This window comes from Aricia agestis, chromosome 1 (assembly GCF_905147365.1).
Source record: "Aricia agestis chromosome 1, ilAriAges1.1, whole genome shotgun sequence".
NCBI lineage: Eukaryota > Metazoa > Arthropoda > Insecta > Lepidoptera > Lycaenidae > Aricia > Aricia agestis.
In genome coordinates, this window is record NC_056406.1 from 11,871,876 (window position 1) to 11,893,401 (window position 21,526).

Sequence of the window (21,526 nt, forward strand, 5' to 3'; positions counted from 1 at the left end):
TAACATGTTTCAGGTCTTCAGCATGGATTGGAATAAGGCTGTGGAATTCACTACCAACCCATATAAGAATGACGGCTACACATTATCGGTTTAAGATGCTGGTAAAAGAACATTTTCTTTCTATTAGTGATAATACCCATCCTATATAAATTGACATTCATGCTATTATAATTAATATTCAAAATTGATCATCAAGTTATTATTGTTAGTTATAAGTTCCAACCTCTAAATTTATTTCTGTAGGTACTTACTTTTTATGTTATTACCTATTTATATGTGTATTATATTAATGTTGGTATGTATGTATTTGTGTATGTATCATTAAAAATAATGTCATCATATCTACTATAATATTGCACACTCATAATAATAATTCAATAATATTCAGTCCTTTACCTGTGGTTGCCTGGAAGAAATTACTAATTAGTAATAAGGCCGCCATTGTAGTACACTGTATTAGTTAATAAATGTTGTAATTTTCTTCTTAACGTGTGCACAATAAAGTATATTTATTATTTATTTATTATTTATTATTGAAGAGCTACTGAAATTTTCTAGTTAGTACCTCTGATACTGTCTGATTAGCATGTTTTGTGTTATCCAGCCCAAAATATTATGTAATAATCGCAGAAAAATAAATAGTTTAATGCGTAAAAAAACGTGGTAATAATACCAAAGGATTTGTTAGTACTAATAACAGTTTAGTATTGGTGTCACTGTTCCTCGATACTAAGTTAGTTTCATTGGTATTTGGTACTAATTGAATCTTAGTACTTGGTACAAATACAAATTCAACTAACATAGCCCCAATTTCACTATCATCTGCAAGGGTTAACAGCTTGTTAAATTGTCATGTCTTCTCTTTCATTCATAAGAAAAACGAAAGAGGTAACGTGATACTAATTCTAGCGTTGACTTTAACAGTCGTTGCGAACACGTCATACAACACAAGCTTTTACAATTATTAGATCCAGATTTAAGTGCTTTCTCAAATGGTTGAAATTAGAAGACCAAGCGAAAAAAAGTTGATAATAAAACTGAATCTGGATGAAAATAGGTAAGTACTTGAGAAATGATATGCAGCAGATGCAATACTTACTTAATGAAAAATAATAGTCATTTCTAAAGTTTATCTTTTCTAGCAATAAGCTAAATTATAATTTATCCATTACTTATATTCTTAATTGTCAGTCGTGTTTATGTCCTTATCATGAAATGGCTTATTTATCCTTTGGGATGTTGATTTATCTACTTAGTTAAATTTCTTTAATAATAAATATTATTGTTTCTTATATTACACGTTAACGATTTTAATAGGACGTCTACAGTTTTAGTATTTTTTTCAAGTTATTTTGAACGATTTGTCTAGACTCTATAATTGCCAAAATGTATTATTTTACTAATTTGAGAATCAACATTTTTCTTCTTTATTGGGTTATTTTGGTTAACCTTATCTAGTAGAAAAATTAATAGCTTTCCTCTAATATATAGGTACGATAAGAACAAATTTTATTTGTATTTTTCTTATCATGTACATTATTCATAGTTTGACCAAGGTGAGTGTCACAGTCATGCGAGAGTCGAGGCAGTCGAACAATATTTTCATAAGCTATCAGCCTATCACCTATCAGGTATGATTGCCGTATTATTTATGACAATAAACAAAACGAAAGTACAACAGAGGAGCATGGCGAGCAGCGCGCAACCAATTTGCATTGTGACTCGGCTGGTAAGCGCTTAAATTCTTATTTAGAATTTCGAACAGTCGGACTCTTCTGCATAATAACATCCGTAAGGCAATGGCAGCTGCTTGGCCAATGAGAGCGGCGCAAGCGGTGTCGTGGGCGTATCGGCGCCCTCCCATTGGTTGGATCGCGTCAGTTTATCACTCGATTTGTCGGGAGCGCCTTCGCCGCAGTCGCGCCGCACGATTGTCGATTGTCGCCATTGTGACGAACAGCGGACACACAGCGCCCGTACGGATTCGCGATATATTGATAATATTCATTAATCGATTTACACTCGATTTGTCGAACGACAATGTACCGGTAGGTAATTTTTTGGAACAGTGCTATCGTGTATTGTGACGGACGGTGGTTCGATTTAAGAGGTTGAAAACATAATCGTGGATCTAGAATTACATCAACGTGCCAGCGGTCACTTTATGAGGTAAATAAAAAATAATATTATGCTATGTTTTACTTTGTTATTTATCTGATTTTGATTTGCTGACTATTTCTTCTAAAGTTTATTAAATCGCTTTTGTCAATAAATCATAAAGTTCGTCATATTACATAATATTTATTTTGACTTATTTACTACTTGACAGTCGTTTGTTATCTACTTAACTATTATGATTTATCAGGTAAGTATGTAACAGACTATATTAGTAAACTTATTATTTGCTTGAAGCTTTCTTGAATTAACAGTTTAATTGCAAATAAAACCAAGGTGTAAATAATCCAGATGAAGATTAATAGGTCTGTTGCATTTTATTGACATAACCTCAAATGTTGATATTTGTATGTTAAATTAGGAATTACTGAAATAAACATTAAACATAGCATTTATTTCGCCTCAAAAATAATTAATAACAAAATAACCTATGAATACGTTTTAGTGACATTATTTGATGATAGTAATACATTTTAACTTGTCTATTGATTTAATAATTCTACTTGTATTACTACTAATATATATTCTGTGCTTGTATCATCAATGACAATCAGATTCACCCTAACTTGCTGTGCACCTGTTAAAATGAGTAATGATTATAATTAACTGTTTGGTACTTTCAAAGGTAGGTACAGGTTGTTGCAGGTTGTTTGTTAGGATCATGACTTAAAATTATGTCGCAGTCATTTGGTTGAATCTGCTATTTGATTGAATGACTAGCCCATTTATTTAATGAAACCATTTAATTTAATGATAAAACTCGTCAAGTCGTTGATTGTAACGTTTAACGTATAAACTAAAGGTCAACTCGTCAATTCTTTAACTGTAGGAACACCGAACATTAAAAGGTTTTATTCAATGAATTCGCAGTTCATTCAACCAAATGGCAGATTCAAACAGATGACTGCTAATTAATATATACATTGACAACATGGCTATTCGGGGAAGTCCGGACAAAGTGGACACCTTAACCTTTGACAGCCCATGGAAAAAAATCTAAAGACATAGAAATAAAAGCGAGACTGTTTTAATTTAAAATTTTAAATATAATTAACAAAAGGAGTGTAACATCAATACTTTGCTTATAATATTACAATTAGCAAATAATTATCTACAATATTACAATTAGTATCACGATCCGCTTTGCCCAACCCACCGGGTAAAGTGGAGAGGACCATAGGGCAAAGTGAACACATGGCTAATTAAGGAACAATTACCGTAAAAAGAGACAACAATAAAAAAAAGTTTAATGAGAAATTATACCAATCATATACTAATCAGTTAGCAGTGCAATGTTCGCAAATAAATATATCCATTCCTTCAAAAGCCGTACATTTTCGTGACACCATTGCTTACAGGAATTACACTAAATCCAATAATCAATTAGTGGTTGCCCATTGAATTGAATTTAATTGCCTGCACAAAAATTGCATGTGTAAAGTTGCATGTGTATTTCATTATTTTAGATATGTATTTTCGCATTGCATTGCAGTCAGCTATTGCAAGCATCATGGCGTCCTCACTCCATTTTTTTTTGCTTGATTAGTTTTTCTTTTATATTTATAAACCACCTGAAACATAAATGATAATTATTATTTTTATAAATACAATCTAGTTAATACTAAATTAAGTTAATTGTATATTATGTATTAACTAATAAAAGCTTGTGTAAAATAAACGGAAACTCATAATCAAAATGTCTACCACGTAAATCACATACTACTGGGCAAAGGGGATACCATATTCTCTTTGCCCGTATTCATTTTGACATGTTCGTACGCGTAATTTTGGAATATTGCAGAGTATTCATTTTCCCTGGGCTATTCGTTTTGCCCGGACTTCACCTAGTAAGTACATAGTATTTTACAATTATTACAAGTACCGAAATTTATCAGTGACAAAATGAACTTAATATATCGTCTTACCTAAAACTTTATGATTTGACTAAATTGATATAGTTGCATTTCTTCTTCCCTTATTATTTTGACTTTAGGTGGTGTAGTTGACCTGCCAGATATAGATTTGGAGATATTGGATCTGTAGGTGAACCTACAGGATCCACTATCTCCAAAAAGTCACCAATGATCATAATTTTTAATCCTTGTTTAAGTTCCCCATCAGTTGACCGTATGCCGGGCAATTTGACTTTCCTCCACCACTAAACGACCTCTGTGGCTCAGTGGGTGGGCTGTCGGTAGCTCAAGCCGGTGGTCGCGGGTTCGAATCCCGCCGACGGAACAAAAAGTTTTTAAAGTTCCTGGGTCATGGATGCGTATTAAATATGTGTATCATATAATAAAAATCTTAAATATATGTATAGTATAAAAGTATTAAATATATTTCCGTTGTCTGGTACCTGTAACACAAGTCCTTTAGGTACTTAGCACGGGGCCAGACTGACGTGGTGTGAAGCGTCCATAGATATTATTATTATTATTATTATACTAAACCTAAGGAACTTCGGCTGCCTTTTACATAAATTAGATAATATTATATACGTACTACGAATAATAAAAACTACTTATAGATTTTATTATTCGTAGGATACGTAGGAAAAACATATCATTACGTTTATTCAAAAGAATACCACCACACCCCACGCGCAACATAGGGTTCCGTAGTACCGGGCTGGGGGGCGGCTGGGTTGGGGGCGCAGCCCCCCGCTAAAACTGAAAGAAACATAATCCAGAAAGTCCAAAAGTAGGTTAGGTTAGGTTACAACTTAGACCACAACACAGAGGGAGCTGCGCTCTGAATGCTGCGCCAGCAGCCGGCGACCATTACAAAATAAAAGGGGGGCTCAGGGGGCGCAGCCCCCCGCTAAAACAAAAATAAACACAATCCAAAAAGTCCAAATTAGGTTAGGTTAGAACTTAGACCACAACACAGTAGGAGCCGAGCGAGCGCAGCGAGCGTACTGCGGCAGCAGCCGGCGACCGTCACAAAAGAAAAGGGGGGCCCGGAGCGCGCAGCCCCCCGCCAAAACAAAAACAAACACAATTCAGAAAGTCCAAAAGTAGGTTAGGTTAGAACGTAGACCACAACACAGAGGGAGCCGAGCGAGCGAAGCGAGCGTGCTGCGGCAGCAGCTGGCGACCGGCACAAAACAGAAGGGGGCCAAAACAAAAACAAACACAATCCAGAAAGTCCAAAAGTAGGTTAGGTTAGAACATAGACCACAACATAGAGGGAGCCGAGCGAGCGAAGCGGGCGTGCTGCGGCAGCAGCCGGCGACCGTCACAAAACACTCTGTAGGTTAGGTTAAAGGCGTTAAAAAAGCGACCAAAAGACTTAAAAAAAAAGAAGGTTTAAACCACGAACCGAAAGGTTAGGTCAGGTTAGGCTAGTATTTTCCTACCGGCGACCTTTTTTTTTAATATCATTTTGTTTTGGTGTATTTCTGCTTGAAATTACCTTTTTTAATAAGCATAGTGATTCTGGTGACCTTTTTTTTTTATTTTCCGCCAACCAGATGATTAATTTCTAAATGAATTATCTCGAAACCCTAAAAACGAGTAATTGCCCTTATCTTATAAAGTATTAGTTATCCACTTGATCACTTACGTCTCACCGTGTTCATCTCGAATTACTTTAACTTTGTAGGAATATCTCCTGAATTGTCTAATATAAAAAATATATAGGTACCTGTTACCTGGTATATCCCCCCCCCCCTCCCCCCGCGGAGATGCGTACAAAAAAACACAATTTTCAGTCTTTTTTTGCTCTATTGTGGTACGGAACCCTTCGTGCGCGAGTTCAACTCGCACTTAGCCGATTTTTCTCTCTTATAATTTGAACAAATCTAGTAACTTACTAACTAACTTCAATATATCTGGTTATGCATAAGATACCTATACTTTTTTGATTTTAGATTACTTTCCCGGCCCAAAAGTCTCAATTTAAAGTTAATTTTCAAATTATTAGCTATCGTTTTCATGCACTTACGTCTTCAATTTTCATTATAGTAATTTCAAAATTTTGGGTTCACATTAGGGTTCACTCCAATTTGGTACCATGTTCACAAAAGTGGTGACCTGATGATGGGATCCATGAGTAATCGAAGGAACTCCTCAAAATTTGTATGGAAACATATTATTGAAACATATGCTACCAAAAAGTAAGATTTTGCACCAAGGTATACTATGGTTCTTAAGATACCAAAAGAACTCTAAATTCATTATAGATACAAATTTGGGGGTTTTGGCGCTGTTTTAAGAACTGAAAGCAAATTACATCATCATCATCACCACATCACCATGTCAGGGTCACCAATGTCACATGGTTGTATATGGATACAATATGTCCCCACAACACCATATTATATCATCACGTTATGTCCTTATTATTGGTACTTGTCATAGCGATTTTGTAAATACATATTAAGTATGTATTTACAAAATGAATGATTCAAGTTCGAAGCGAAAGTTCAAGTTAACAAAGTCAACCTTAACTCCAGAGCGCGCGAGCGTACCTACACATTACTTGTGAGATTTGAAAGAAAACATAATACAATTTAAATGTTGTAATGAATGTTGAAACTAAGTTAGCATTTTTTTTTTTTGTTGAGCTGATGTTTTCATGCAGAAATGCTACAATAGAACGAAAATCAAAGAACAGACCTCTAGAGCCTTTAGATTGGTGTATCTGACCCTAAACCAATTTTTTTCTATTATTACGACTCGGTCGAGTCAAATTATCTTCTCTAATATATAAAATTCTTGTGTCACAATGTTAGATAGCGTACTCCTCCGAAACGGCTTTACTGATTTTAACCAAATTTTATATGTATATTCAGTGGGTCTGAGAATCGGCTACTGGGTACTTTTTATATTGATAAGTGCATTTGTTGAATAAATAAAAGTAAATTTAAAATTATTACAACTCGAGACTGACGGCGACCATTGCTTGTGAGACGGGATAGCGATGGACGTTGCCATGGTGTCATACTTATTATGTCACTTCAATAAAATAATACGGGCGAAATACTTTATATGGCAAAACGTTTGCCGGGACAGCTAGTACATCTATATATTATATATATAAAAATGGATTTTCAATTGTGTTAGTAACGCTAAAACTCGAAAACGGCGGAACCGATTGGGCTAATTTTAGTCTTAAAATATTCGTAGAAGTCCAGGGAAGGTTTTAAAGTGACACGAAGTTCACCGGGACAGCTAGTATTATTATATTATGCTGGCTGCTTATCACATTTTTTTATAATATGCAAATAATGGCTATATATTATATGTACTTAATCCACACGTGCAATTTGTCAGCATACAATTAATTAAATAAAGATAATAATGAAATAAACACACGGGCTGTATTGTCCCTATTGTGTTGTTTTGAAATTATTCTGTATTGTATTATTAATTATTATTGTTGTAAATCGTTTAATTATAATAATATATTCACATTATTATTCTAAAATTAAAAATATGTCCTTCAATTGTCAAATATTAATTAATTACGAGCGGTAGGCTATCGTTTGAATTAATTAATTAGCATTAATTTAATTTATTACATAATAGAGAGTGCACCTGCTAAACGATTTACGACATTTATAAAGGTAGTAATTAAACTGTCGTACAGAAACAATATCTTATAAATATAAAATTCTCGTGGCACAATGTTAGGTATCCTAGGTACTCTGATTTTTTAGGGTTCCGTACCTAAAGGGTAAAAACGGGACCCTATTACTATGACTTCGTTGTCTGTCCGACTGTTTGTCTGTCTGTCTCCAGGCTGTAACTCAAGAACGGCTATAGCTAGAATTCTGAAATTTTCACAGATTATGTATATCTATTGCCGCTATAACAACAAATACTAAAAATAAAATAAAGTTAATATAGAAGGGGGGCTCCCATACAAGAAACGTGATTTTTTTGGCCTTTTTAGCTCGTAATCAATAATGGTAACAGCCAGGCACTTGAAATTTTCAAAAAATCCTTAATTATATTTGTACTTTAATAATTAATAATAAAATTAAAATAAAGTAAATATTTAAGGGGGGCTCCCATACAAAAAACACAATTTTTTGTCTACTTTCGCTTTATACCGGTACGGAACCCTTCGTGCGCGAGTCCGACTCGCATTTAAATTATTTCTTTAAATTATATAATATGCATATTGGGTCTGGAATCGGCTACTGGCTACTTTTTAGGGTTCCGTAGCGAAATGGAAAAAAACGAAACCCTTATAGAACCTCGTGCAGTGGCCCCGACTAGACTGGTACACCGCGAATCCACCCTGAGATTTTATTAAGTGTGCATCCTGCCGCGACGCTTTGACACTATAGCGCACACATACAAGCCGCGCGCGGTGCCTTTGTATGAAGATAACTTACTTCTTCTCCTTTTACTATGCGAGTACTCTAGTGGTCAACAACAAAATCAGACAATTCTTGTTTCCACGTAAAACCAGTTTCAAGATAGCATATCTAATTTATTGCTATATATAATGTCATAATATTAATAAGTGAGAGAAAAACTTTGTAACCCTTTTTACTAAAAATGGGGAAACGTAGGTGCATGAAATTTCGCACAGTTATAGTTTATATGGTAAAGGAGTGCATCGAGCTTATATTATTTTAAAATGATGCTTTTATCGTATATATATTTTTAGCAAATAAAACGTTACACACACTACGACAGTACTACTAGGAAAAATGACAGATTTTTGAGTGACAAGCCTATACTCTTTTATTTATGGTTGAAGTCTGTTGACAATAAGTTGACAAATTGAAAATGGATTAAAGTTTTTTTTTATTAAATCTTAGATACTATTAGACAATGCTTACACGGCCAGTCTGAGATCAGCTAAGTCCCAGAGACAAGAGTTGAAAAAAAAATGATAAAATCAATATTTTTTTTATTTTTTACAAAATATAGGTAGTAGTCCTATGTCGTTGAAACTAAGGTCGAATTTCGATCATTGGGCGATCTCTAGTATATATTATAATACATATGTAAAGAGTATCGGAAATAAAAAAACTTGATTATTAACGTTGTGCATTATTTTTTTTAACCCATTTTTTATGAAAATCGATTTTTAAAAAATCGATTTTTTTAATTAATCGAAACCCTTACAAAAATTTTTAACCCATTTTTTATGAAAATCGATTTAAAAAAAAACATTTTTTTTTATTAATCGAAACCCTTACAGTCGATTAAATTTTTAACCCATTTTTTATGAAAACCGATTTTTAAATAATCGTTTTTTTTAATTAATCGTAACCCTTACAATCGATTAAAAAATATCGACACTCGAAAAAAAACAATCGATTGTTCGATTAATCGATTTCGATGTTACAATGCTACTCTCCAACCGTCTTACGGTTTTTCGATCAGGACGAGAATCTGACGCGAGTTTCACAGTTTTTACCCATCCCACAAAAGTGCTACACGCCGCTAAAGAAGTTTTCACTTCAAAAAATATTTTTAATTTTCACGCCTATGGTTCCCCGTTTCATTTGCTATCAAGAGTTCACAGAATTTGTTGCTGATTGGGAAAGCACTCATGCACTGTTGTAGAACCAGCAACAAAATAGATTGAACCGACCAGGTGTTTTTATTTATCTTCTTAGCTTATGCTATCTTGATACTGGTTGAAGTTACCCTGCTACCTTGATATCAAGGTAGCATAATTTGTGATATTTCGGACCTCGGGTACCCCGGAGGGGGCTTCTATACGGCATTGCCGCGGTTGGGTACCTCAGAGGAGCTTTCTATATGGCATTGCCTTGAGCCAGGTAACGACTCGTATATTATATACGCCCCCGCTCAGCAAGATATACCGGTATAGCCTTGGAATCTTCGAGTCCGATCCGAGCCAGCGGAGAAACCTATGGGCGAATACAGTCCCAAACAGGAGTAGTATGGTTAGCAGGCTAACAAGTCTTTACAAAATTTAAGCCATTCGCATACCGCATATTATCCTCACAACTTGTTTTAAACCTTTCTGAGCACCAACTTTTTCCACCAAATCCAATGAAAGTTGATTCCAAAAAACGCACAAAACTACACTCTTTGGCTGTGTCTTTTTCTGTTCGTCAATTGCGTTATAGCGCAGTCAACAGCGAACGTGAGGCATGTCCGCGACGCATGCTCTCTAACCGTATCCAAAAAACAAAAATGACAATGTTGGCGTTGAATTAGTGGATGCATTCAATTATTGAATGCGCCAAAACGAAAGTTGAATGAAAGAAGATGACGAAAATTGAAGACGAAAGCGCATAGTGTGGACATAGCTTATTAACGCCTTACTTCACTTGGCCACGGTCACTCACTGGAATTGAATTTGGAATATCAACATAGTAGACGTTAGCTCGCTTTACAACCAATTAGGAGATGAAACATTAACTAATGAAGGCAATTGCCCGTTTATTGCCGCCCTAAAAGTGCCCTTTATACTTTTACACGTTTACTGTGCCCAGCTTTGTGGTGCCGACGGCCTCTTAAAGGTCTTATAAGACTGGGATTTGATTGCCTAAACTTTTTCTCTTAAATTCTAAAACTTAATTAATTTGTGCTAATAATGTGCAAATATACTTTGTGTGGGGAGAAAGATTTAGCAACTTTTTCCTATACATAGTTAGCTTAAAAAAAGACGTGAGTGGATGAACCAGGGAAGTAACAGTTAAAAAATTGGCGTTTTTTGCATAAATGCAGACTTTAGGGCCGGATTTTTTTTTAATTTCTAGCCAAATATATTAGCCAGATAATGAAGTAGATAAATTACAACTTAAAAGGTTTGTTTAAATTATAAGAAAAAAATATATATTATTGTCCTTATGTTATAAAATGTTAGTTATCTAGGTCTTTCGCTAACGTCTCGCTAATTGTGAGCTTCAACAACGTCGTCAGAGTAGACAGAATGATAACGTCGTCGTTATACAATATATATACATGTAACTATGCAAAGTAACTAATATAATAATAGACACGGTAGCACCGTAAATTTTGCTGCAATACAAACTATCATAATATTATATAATTCTTTCTTGGTGCTCATTATATTATATTTTCGCAGCATTTTCAATCGAATCTTTTTATAATAGCAGTGTTACGCATGATGATTGATGAGGTAACAAACAGTATCTCTATTCTCTGGATGAGACAGGAGAAACAAGATTTGAAATATTTCAAGTACTTGGAAATATTTTACCACTTACGGTACGTTAGCTAAGTGGCTAAAACAATCTGCCGCGTTTCAACTCGCCGACAGTAAACAAGCGATCATGACTGCGTTTGCGCAGACGTTTAGCGCTTCGCTCCTTGCTCAGTAACGATTTCACTTGTCTTATGAGTATGAGTCTACTCGTATTACACTACTAATTTTCTTCACTTCAACAACACAAAATCTCTTATAGTCAGCTCGAGTTACAAGCTGAGTTTGTCTTGGAACGAACGAAATAAAGAAGTAAGTAGACAGCATTCCTCCCCGAGAAAATCGGAACAGGCAAAATATGATTTGGGTGTTGTGAAACAGTCCACTCCATTAGGAAAGTTTCTAAAAACAATAAAGAATAAATAATTTTGATTTCTAATCCCATGAGATTCTTGTAGACCGAATTTTTACATCACCTGCGTAGATTTGAAATTTCAACTATAGGGTACGTAGTAATTGAATGATTCTGTACACTAAGTATATTACGCAGTATGCACCTACGCATCATCAAATTAAAATCCTTTGTTATTTTCCTAAGGCTTAAAATTAGTCAGTATTAAAATTGAGAAACAAATTGAATTAACAGTTTTGAAAAACTGTGATAAACCTAATAACGTAAGAAATAGAGGAAGGTACTATTAAAAGTACTAATGACGTATTATAAAAAAACAGAATAATTTTGTTTTGTAGACGTGCCGACACAACAATACTACGAACATGGGGTGGCTAGCCAACTGGAACTTAGAAAATAGTAACATAGCTTAATACACTCTTTAAATAAGTCTATAGTTTAAGTTTTGTATAGTATGCATGGTAATGAGTATGCTAATGATGGTTCTATCAAAACGTTTCATAGAAAGGGCCAAAAGGATGACTGCACTTAGTATGTCTGGAAAATTTTGACTGTTTTTACTTTGCTTAAACTAATAAATAGACAATAATTATTATAGGCACAGGTACTAACCTTTCCTATAATTATTGTCACACCTTTTACTATAATTATTGTCTATTCTTTATATAATCTTTATTATATTTAATAAACTGTAGTACACACTTCCTCCAATGAAGCATTTTTTCATCATTTGTTAATTTTGTAGTAGTCTTATCTAAATATATTATGTCTTATTAGACTCGTCTTATGAGATTACAAGTATTTGTATTTTCAACGAGGCAACGTAATCGGTTTTTTGGAACAACCGAAAGTATCTACATAAAATTTATAACATTATGATTTAAACGCGCGTCTAAAATACTTTTTATACTCATACAACCCTCTCACATTTTTAACATTCATCCATCAAAATGGATGATTCTGGTAGGTGACTAATATTGACATATTCCTCGGAACCTTTTTGACCCAAATATACTATTCCGGGAACAGAAAATACAGGGAGTCGAATACGATTCACAAAGACGCGGCACAACAATCCTTCATAATTGAATCCCTCCTTTGTTTATCTTGCCTAATTTGAATTTTAAGCCCTGTTTATTTTTGTATTTTTACCGCATTTAAAGTTATGACCTCAAAGGTTATGACTACCAGATTTAATTCCGATTGTTACACTAATAGGTATCTGGTACACCAATCAAAATAAAATGTAAAATTAAAATTACATATATTATGATTTATGTTACAATTATATAGTAAACATTTTAAATAAAAAAAAATACGAATTTTTAGGGTTCCGTAGTCAAGAAGGAACCCTTATAGTTTCGGTCTGTCCGTCCGTCTGTCCGTCTGTCTGTTCGTCTGTCTGTCTGTCCGTCCGTCCATCTGTCTGTCCGTCTGTCTGTCCGTCTGTCTGTCCGTCTGTCTGTACGTCTGTCTGTCCGTCTGTCTGTCCGTCTGTCTGTCCGACTGTCTGTCTGTCCGTCTGTCTGTCCGTCTGTCTGTCCGTCCGTCTGTCCGTCTGTCTGTCCGTCTGTCTGTCTTACTCAGAGACTATAGGACCTACAAAGCTGTAATTCGGTATGAATGCACATATTAATGGTGCCGACAAAATGGTATATAAAATCTTAATTTTTTTTTATGGGACCTCCCTACACATCAAGCGGGGATGAATTTTTTTTTCGCGCCTACCCCACCTTGTGGGGTGGGGTGTCGTTGGATAGGTTTTTTAAGGGATCCATCTGTCAAATATGAAGTTTTAACCCTTTATTGCATGAATTATGATAGAATGAAGAGAAAAAATGTTTTGCTGGTTAATATTGCTTCATAAGGGGTAATTAAGAAAAAAAATTTTTTAGTAACTTATTTTAGAAAATAATTTGAAAAGCCATTAATGGCTTCGTATGCATAACAAGTACAGAATTTAGCTTTGTAAAAATCATTAAAGTAGTTTCTTTTCTCGTTTAGGCATAAGAAAACGTAACAATTTTCACATTTTCTATGCGAGCGAAACATAATTATTAATTTTGATGAAGTAGGAGTATTTTTGTCGAGGGTTACTAATGTGATCATATGGCGGAGGCCGCAAAAGAAGACCTTCCGACTTGTCAAGGGTGTTTTTTTGGTCAGACCGAAATTATTAATTATGTAAGAATATATTATCCGACACATTTAGAAAACTTCGATAGTGCGATGCAGAATTGTAGTGATAGTTGGACATCCAGATATCGCCACAATAACCATACTTTTATTGTATTTGAATTAGAGAAAGTTAGAAAACGGTAATTTATCCTAATTCGAGTCAGATCCTAACTTATCACTAATGAAATCATCACCACGGATAGTTTTTGTGAACCTATTGGTATCATAAAAGCGCGCAAGTAAGATCGGTGAATGCATACGAAGCCAGAAGTGGCTCCCGCGGAAAATTCTGAAAAAATAGCAGAAAAACCAAATCTGTAGTAAAACAAATATTACAGAAAGTAAAAAGAACGTTTGAACATTATAATCAGATTTTTTAACACACTAATATCTTTTTTTCAATATTATACATCGTCAAAGTCTCATAAAATTTTACTTCGACTGTTTCATGCGCCTGCGCCGCTAAAAAGTGAAATTACATTCGCAGATGACATTTATCCATCAGCAAAAATATACGTTTCGATCCACAGAGAAGTAGTTGATATAGGAGTGAAAATATATAATCCATTCTCATTATATTAAAGGCAGAAAAAAATGTTTAATCTGAAGAGCCAGAAATGGCTTCATATGGAAAAAATCGTTAGAGTCCAGTGTCCCTCCCTTCTACCAGCTAAAGGGTTACTTCTAGAAATGTGAAAAAATTCGTGAAAGTAGGAAATATGCTGAATTTAAAAGGAAAACTATCACGGCTAAGAAAAATTCATAAGTTATTGAGTAATAGTCGATCAACTAAAAAAATGTATTCGGCGAAGTATAAAGGATACTTTTCGTTCAAATTCCTTTGAACGTAACTGAGATGATGTTGTTAGTAGTGTAAAACACGTTATAAATGTCTTGTCATTGACCAAGCTTTGTCCACACTGTGCCTTTTTCTGTTCGTCAAAAGCATGCGTTATAGCGAACGTGAGGCACGCCCGCGACGCATGCCCTCTGACCGTATCCAAATAAAACAAAAATGACAATGTTGGCATTGCGTTCGTTGACGCATTCAATTATTGAATGCGCCAAAACGAAAGTTGAATGAAAGAAGATGACGAAAATTGAAGACGAAAGCGCATAGTGTGGACATAGCTAATAGCCATTCAATATTTTGAATACGTTATAGGTAATCATGATTCATGAACAAGAGCTTATCCAAAAATTATATGAGGACAGTCTGTCAAGAAAGTGAAGAAATTAAAAAGTGGCAACATCGTAGTGTCATCCCTTTCAAATCAATCTAAGAAAAAAGGGATGACACTACGATGTTGCCACTTTTTAATTTCTTCACTTTCTTGACAGACTATAAAGGTTATTTAAAAAAAAAAACAATGTAAAGTCGTTAAAGTTATCAAACATAATATAATTAAAGCTGGCTTCTATAAATTATTTTGAAGCCAAATTAGTTCCTAATCCCTAGGGGTGAGTGTTGTGAGGGAAGTAGGGATGCGTCGCTTAAAAAAGGGGGAAAATAAAAATTATTTGAAGCGTATATCTGTCGTATCTATAGTTTGGTCAAAACTTTCTAAACTAATCCATACTAATATTATAAATGCGAATGTGTTTGCTGTCTGTTATCTCTTCACGCCTAAATCGCTGAACCGATTTCGCTGAAATTTGATGTAGGTATTATATACTTTGAGTCCTGCGGGGCTGAAATGGTCACATTTAGCAATTCCTCTCAATCAGTTCAGCAAATGAATTGTCAAAACTGTCAAACTGACAAATGTCAAATTAGTACGAATTAGTAGATATGAATTGCAAGCAGACTTGCATTTTGCGATTTTAAAAAGATGAATCATATTACGATTCATAATATGATTCTCCAAAGCGACCTTTCCAAAACCAAAGAAAAATGTACCTTTCCCTTACAAGTCACGATAAACGAAGTAGCGGGCGTCATCTAATTGTATTAATATTTCTAAAAACTGGCCAAGTGCGTGTCGGGCCACACGCAATATAGGGTTCCGTGGTACCGCAAATTTTTGATTAGCTTTGTCCACACTGTGCCTTTTTCTGTTCGTCAAATGTCGACGAAAATTGAAGACGAAAGCGCATAGTGTGGATATAGCTATTGACTAACAGCAAAAACCTATCTTAAATAAAGAAACAATTTTGCGATTTGCAAATGTATGAATAATCCTACGAATAATAAACAAATATTATTCATAATCTTAAAAAATATATGTACTTATAAGTACCGATCACAAAATTTTGAAAATCGCAATGCATGTTTTTATTTTTGTACCAAATGATTTATTATTTAATCAGCCATTGATTCTAGATTACAAAACTTATAATTAAAATAAAGAAAAATAAAAGGAGAGCGAAGCCGTAGGTAAAAGCGAGTAACTCAAATAAATTGACTATTACAAAATAACTTGCATACCAATAGTGCCATTGTTGCAATAAAATGTGTAGAATTTTTATGACGATATTAATTACAAATAATAAAATTTAAGGAATTAAATAATATAATTACTTACTTAATCAATTTTTGCATTTTATTGTTTCCAATGTTTTAAATTTTAATATTAATCCAATTATAGGCTTTAACTATATTTCATTCAAAACTAAAGGCAAGGTCGTGTTATAACAAATACCACTAAATTTCAGAGAAAAGAAAATTTAAATAATTAATTAAAACGTTTTAGTACAGGTTCCCTAGAACAATTTTTTGACCTGATTAAAAAATCAGCTGGTTAGGGTTCCGTAGTCAACGAGGACATGTTGATTACAGAACCCTAAAACGGAACCCAAACCATTTTTGTATATTGATAGGTTAATAGTTAGTACCTGGATGACCGAGCGAATCGTTGGAGCCGATTCCGATATATATATATATATATATATATATATATATATATATATATATATATATATATATATATATATATATATATATATATATATATATATATATCTTAATATATATATTTCTTGTGTGCGTGTGTATGTGACTGAACTCCTCCTAAACGACTGGACCAATTTTGATGAAATTTTTTGTGTGTGTTCGTGGAGATTCGAGAATGGTTTAGATTTACAGTTTGGTCTACTGGAAAATGTTTTTTTCAATTAATTTCTTATTTATAAGGAGTTGTTGATTTTGGAATGTTTTACATTAGATCCGGCGGACGGCGCTATCATCGCATTCAATATTATTCTATTTCAATTTTAGTTTGTCCTGACAGATGGTGCTACGATTAATTTGAAAAAATTTTTGTTATTCAATTCATGTGCTGATTAAAATATTAAATAAATAACACATAGGCTACAATTTTAACCGACTTTCAAAATGGGGGAGGTGTTATGTTCGTTTTCTTATATTCAACGATTACTCCGCCGTTTGTTAACCGATTTTCAAAATTTTTCTTTTGGTATATAGGGTATCATCCCAATTTGGTATTATATTCAGAAAAGTGGTGATCTGATGAAGGATCCATAAGTAATCGAGGGAACTCCTCAAAACTTATAGGGAAACATATGGTGACTTCGGTTTCGTGAGAAGTATTCTAAGCATATGCTACCAACAAGTAAGATTTTGCACCGAGATATACCTGGTATACCGTGGTTCGGAAGGTGCTGAGAGAATTCCTGATTCTTTATAGATACAAGTTTGGGTGTTTCGGCGTTGTTTTAAGAACAGAAAGCATATGCTACTATGCAAATTACATTCTTCATCATCATCATCATCATCATCACTACCATATAATACTATTTCATAGTCTTTTAGATCGAGACTCGAGTTTGTCAAGCGATAATTAAAAAAAATCTATATCTACCTAATATTATAAACCTGAAGAGTATGTTTGCTTGAACGCGTCAATCTCAGAAACTACAGGTCCGATTTAAAAACTTATCTCAGTGTTAGATAGATCATTTATCGAGTAAGACTCATCATTTATCGAGAAGGTTATATTATATTATTACTCTAAGACTAATACGACAGAAGAAACTCAGGAAAATGTGGGAAAAACGGGGGAAATATTTTTTATGGGAAAATGTACCTACGGATTCTGTAAAATTTCTAATTTACGCGGGCGAAGCCGCGCGGGACATCTAGTATATATATATATATATATATATATACAGGGTGTAACAAAAATAAGTGATAATACTTTAGGGTGTGTACGTGTTCCTTGTAGAGAGTTCACTGTGAAAGTAGCAGCGCTGAAAGACGAAAAATTTTTTTCACTTTTGTATGGGCAAGGGCTTGAGCGTCACGAGTTTCCCCATACAAAAGTGAAAAAAATTTTTGGTCTTTCAGCGCTGCTACTTTCACAATAAACTCTCTATAAGGAACACATACACACCCTAAAGTATTATCACTTATTTTTGTTACACCTTGTATATGCATTCAAGAATTGCTCGTTTAAAGATAGAAGATAATATAATTACTAAGGTCAATAGATATATTATAATTTATATAACTTAACCATTGGATAACATTGTCCTATAAATAGAACAATCCATATTTAGGGACCATCAAAGGACTGCAAGTTTCTTCATCTTCATTGAGATATATGTACTGTTCATCTTATAATCTATCCATCTACTTTATCTGCCAATGCAAATGTGTCGTTTAAAACGTTTTTGATTCGAGTTTATTTCCGAAAAAACTCTTAGTAGGCAAGTCATTAAAAAGGGATTCGAGAAAAGTACACTCGTATACATATTTTAATCAAATAAGAACAAGGTAATAAGAATTTTAAATAGAAAAAATGTGTTTTCATCCAATACGGCCAAGTGCGAGTCGTACTCGCGCACGAAGGGTTCCGTATCATTATAGAGCAAAAATAGGTAAAAAAAGTGTTTTTGTATGATATTAATTATTTATTTAATTAAATTTTTATTATGTATTATTAAATTATAATTTGAACTGAGTATTTTATGAACATTTCAAGTGCCTACTTATTGCCATTATTGATTAAGAGCAAAAAAAATAGGCTCCCTTAAATATTTAATTATTTTTTTTAGTATTTGTTGTTATAGCGGCGACAAACATACACAATCAGTGAAAATGTCAGAAATCTAGCTATTGCGGTTTTTGAGATACAGCCTGGATACAGACAGACGGACATACAGACGAACAGACAGACTCATCAGGACATCGAAGTCTTAGTAACAGGGTCCCGTTTTTACCCTTTTGGTACGGAACTCTAAAAAGACAGGACTCGAGAACTTATCTGACAAGGATAATATTAAACTTTTAATTATGAAAGTACGTCCATGCAGGGCAATACAGAGCACATCATTAATTTTGCGACAATATATTCAGCGGACTGTACGTGTCGTAGGCGGCCAATTTGTAAAGTACCCTCTTGTATGATATTAATATTTTCCAGTATTATGATCACAGTAATTGTTGGTGTTATATTAAAAGTCGCGATTGTGAGAGCACGTGTTTCTGTAAGGGCGTACGGGATGGGGGATGTGTTAATCTTTTTAATCGTTGCCAACGTGACATGATACATAATGTATTGGATGTTACACGTTTTTACGTTGTTTTTTTTTTATGAAATAAGGGGGCAAGCGAGCAAACGGGTCACCTGATGGAAAGCAACTTCCGTCGCCCATGGACACTCGCAGCATCAGAAGAGCTGCAGGTGCTTTGCTGGCCTTTTAAGAGGGAATAAGGTAATAGGGCAGGGTAGGGAAGGGAATAGGGGAGGGTAGGAAAGGAAATAGGAGAGGGTAGGGAAGGGAAAAGGGTAGGGATTTTTTTTATTATTATATAATTGGGGCCGTCTATGGACTGTTCGTCCATATCCTTTTTTTGTTATTTTACTATTTAGATTTTTCGCACCAAGGCTAATTGAAATAATATTACTTCAATTATCCTTATTAATTGAAGTAAGTAATTATATATATGGGGTAGAGAAGTAATTATATATAGGGTAGGGGATTTGGCCTCCGGTAAACTCACTCACTCGGCGAAACACAGCGCAAGCACTGTTTCACGCCGGTTTTCTGAGAGCCCGTGGTATTTCTCCGATCGAGTCGGCCCATTCATGCCGAAGCATGGCTCTCCCACATCAAACTGTTCTGTAGTGTGTACACCGTTCCAAGTCGTTTTAGGCTAATCGTAAACAAAAACTGAAAAAAAATCGACTACTTTGATGTTGTATTTATAGCGCGTTTAAATACTTGACGTTCAATTACATCACTATTGTAGCCGTAGCCGTAGCGTAGCCACTATCATAAGCTTTACTTTGCATTAAGACAAAAAAAAGTCGAAACGTATCTATAATGGATTGCATTTTTGTACATAGGTTTTTCTTCATAGTTCATAAATTGAGCATAATTATTGTCATCTGAAACATCTCGATGTAATATGTATACAGATGTATAAAATATGTATATCTCATTCAACTCTTTTTATCACCCTTAAACACCGACAAAAAGAGGGGTATGTTTGTCTGTCTGTCTGTGTGTGTGTCTGGCATCGTAGCATTCAAACGGATGGACCGATTTTGATCTAGTCTTTTTGTTTAAAGCTGACATTATCGAGCGTGTAACGTGTTCTTACGGCCATTCCCAATATTTGATCTATCTCTGGTTTTGCCCTACTAGAGATAGGAATAGCTCACAATTGACATAAAATATATGTCTCTAATGTCTAATGTGAGCTATTCCTATCTCTAGTAGGGCAAAACCAGAGATAGATCAAATATTGGGAACGGCCGTTAGTTGAGTTCATCCTCATCAGTCCGCTCAGAGCTGAAAAATTTGACTTACGATACTTGACATTTTTGAATCTGGGGTTATTGTTGAAGTGAAAACTTCTTTAGCGGCGTTGAGCACTTTTCGTGGGATGGGTAAAAACTATGAAACTTGCGTCAGATTCTCGTGCTGATCGAAAAACCGTAAGACGGTTGGAGAGTAGTGTTGTAACATCGAAATCGATTAATCGAACAATCGATTGTTTTTTTTCGATTGTCGATATTTTTTAATCGATTGTAAGGGTTTCGATTAATTAAAAAAATCGATTTTTTTAAATCGATTTTCATAAAAAATGGGTTAAAAATTTAATCGATTATAAGGGCTTCGATTAATTTAAAAAAATGATTTTTTTAAATCGATTTTCATAAAAAAATGGGTTAAAAAAATAATGCACAACGTTAATAATCAAGTTTTTACTTCTGCCGGCACTCCCGCAGTGCAACCCGTCTTTTTTTTTAATTTTATTATTCACCAAAACCAAATTATATAGTAGGCACTATTTTCTGAACATCATAATATTATGTCACAACTTAACTAGCCCGTTAACAAAAGAGCTACTATATTCTATACATTTTTATCATGTTGCAACTCTGTTCCAGTGCCGCTGGTGCCATGTGCGAGCGGTCCAGCTACGGCAGCGCAATGGGTCACTTCCCCATGAGCCACATGTCGGCCATGGGCATCGGTACCATGGGCGCCATCTCGGCCATGAACGGCCAAAGCCAGAAGAAATCCCCAGAGGAGCACATCAAACGACCCATGAATGCCTTCATGGTGTGGTCCAGACTGCAGAGGAGAAAAATAGCGCAGGATAACCCCAAAATGCACAATTCAGAAATATCTAAGAGATTAGGTAAGTAACATTTATGATAGCCTGTCACAGTATGATCC

At 34.5% G+C, this 21,526-nt stretch overlaps 1 protein-coding gene across 1 annotated transcript in view; it reads left to right on the forward strand.

Annotated features, from left to right (window-relative positions):
• Window positions 1–1,909: 1,909 nt before the first annotated feature.
• Window positions 1,910–21,526, forward strand: part of LOC121727980 (transcription factor Sox-21-like) — a 51,754-nt gene continuing 32,137 nt past the window's right edge. Inside the window, exons 1-2 of the mRNA XM_042116068.1 lie at window positions 1,910–2,169; window positions 21,235–21,488. Of these exons, the coding sequence (XP_041972002.1) occupies window positions 2,165–2,169; window positions 21,235–21,488 (259 nt within the window). The 5' untranslated portion in view covers window positions 1,910–2,164. The remainder of the gene's footprint in view (window positions 2,170–21,234; window positions 21,489–21,526) is intronic.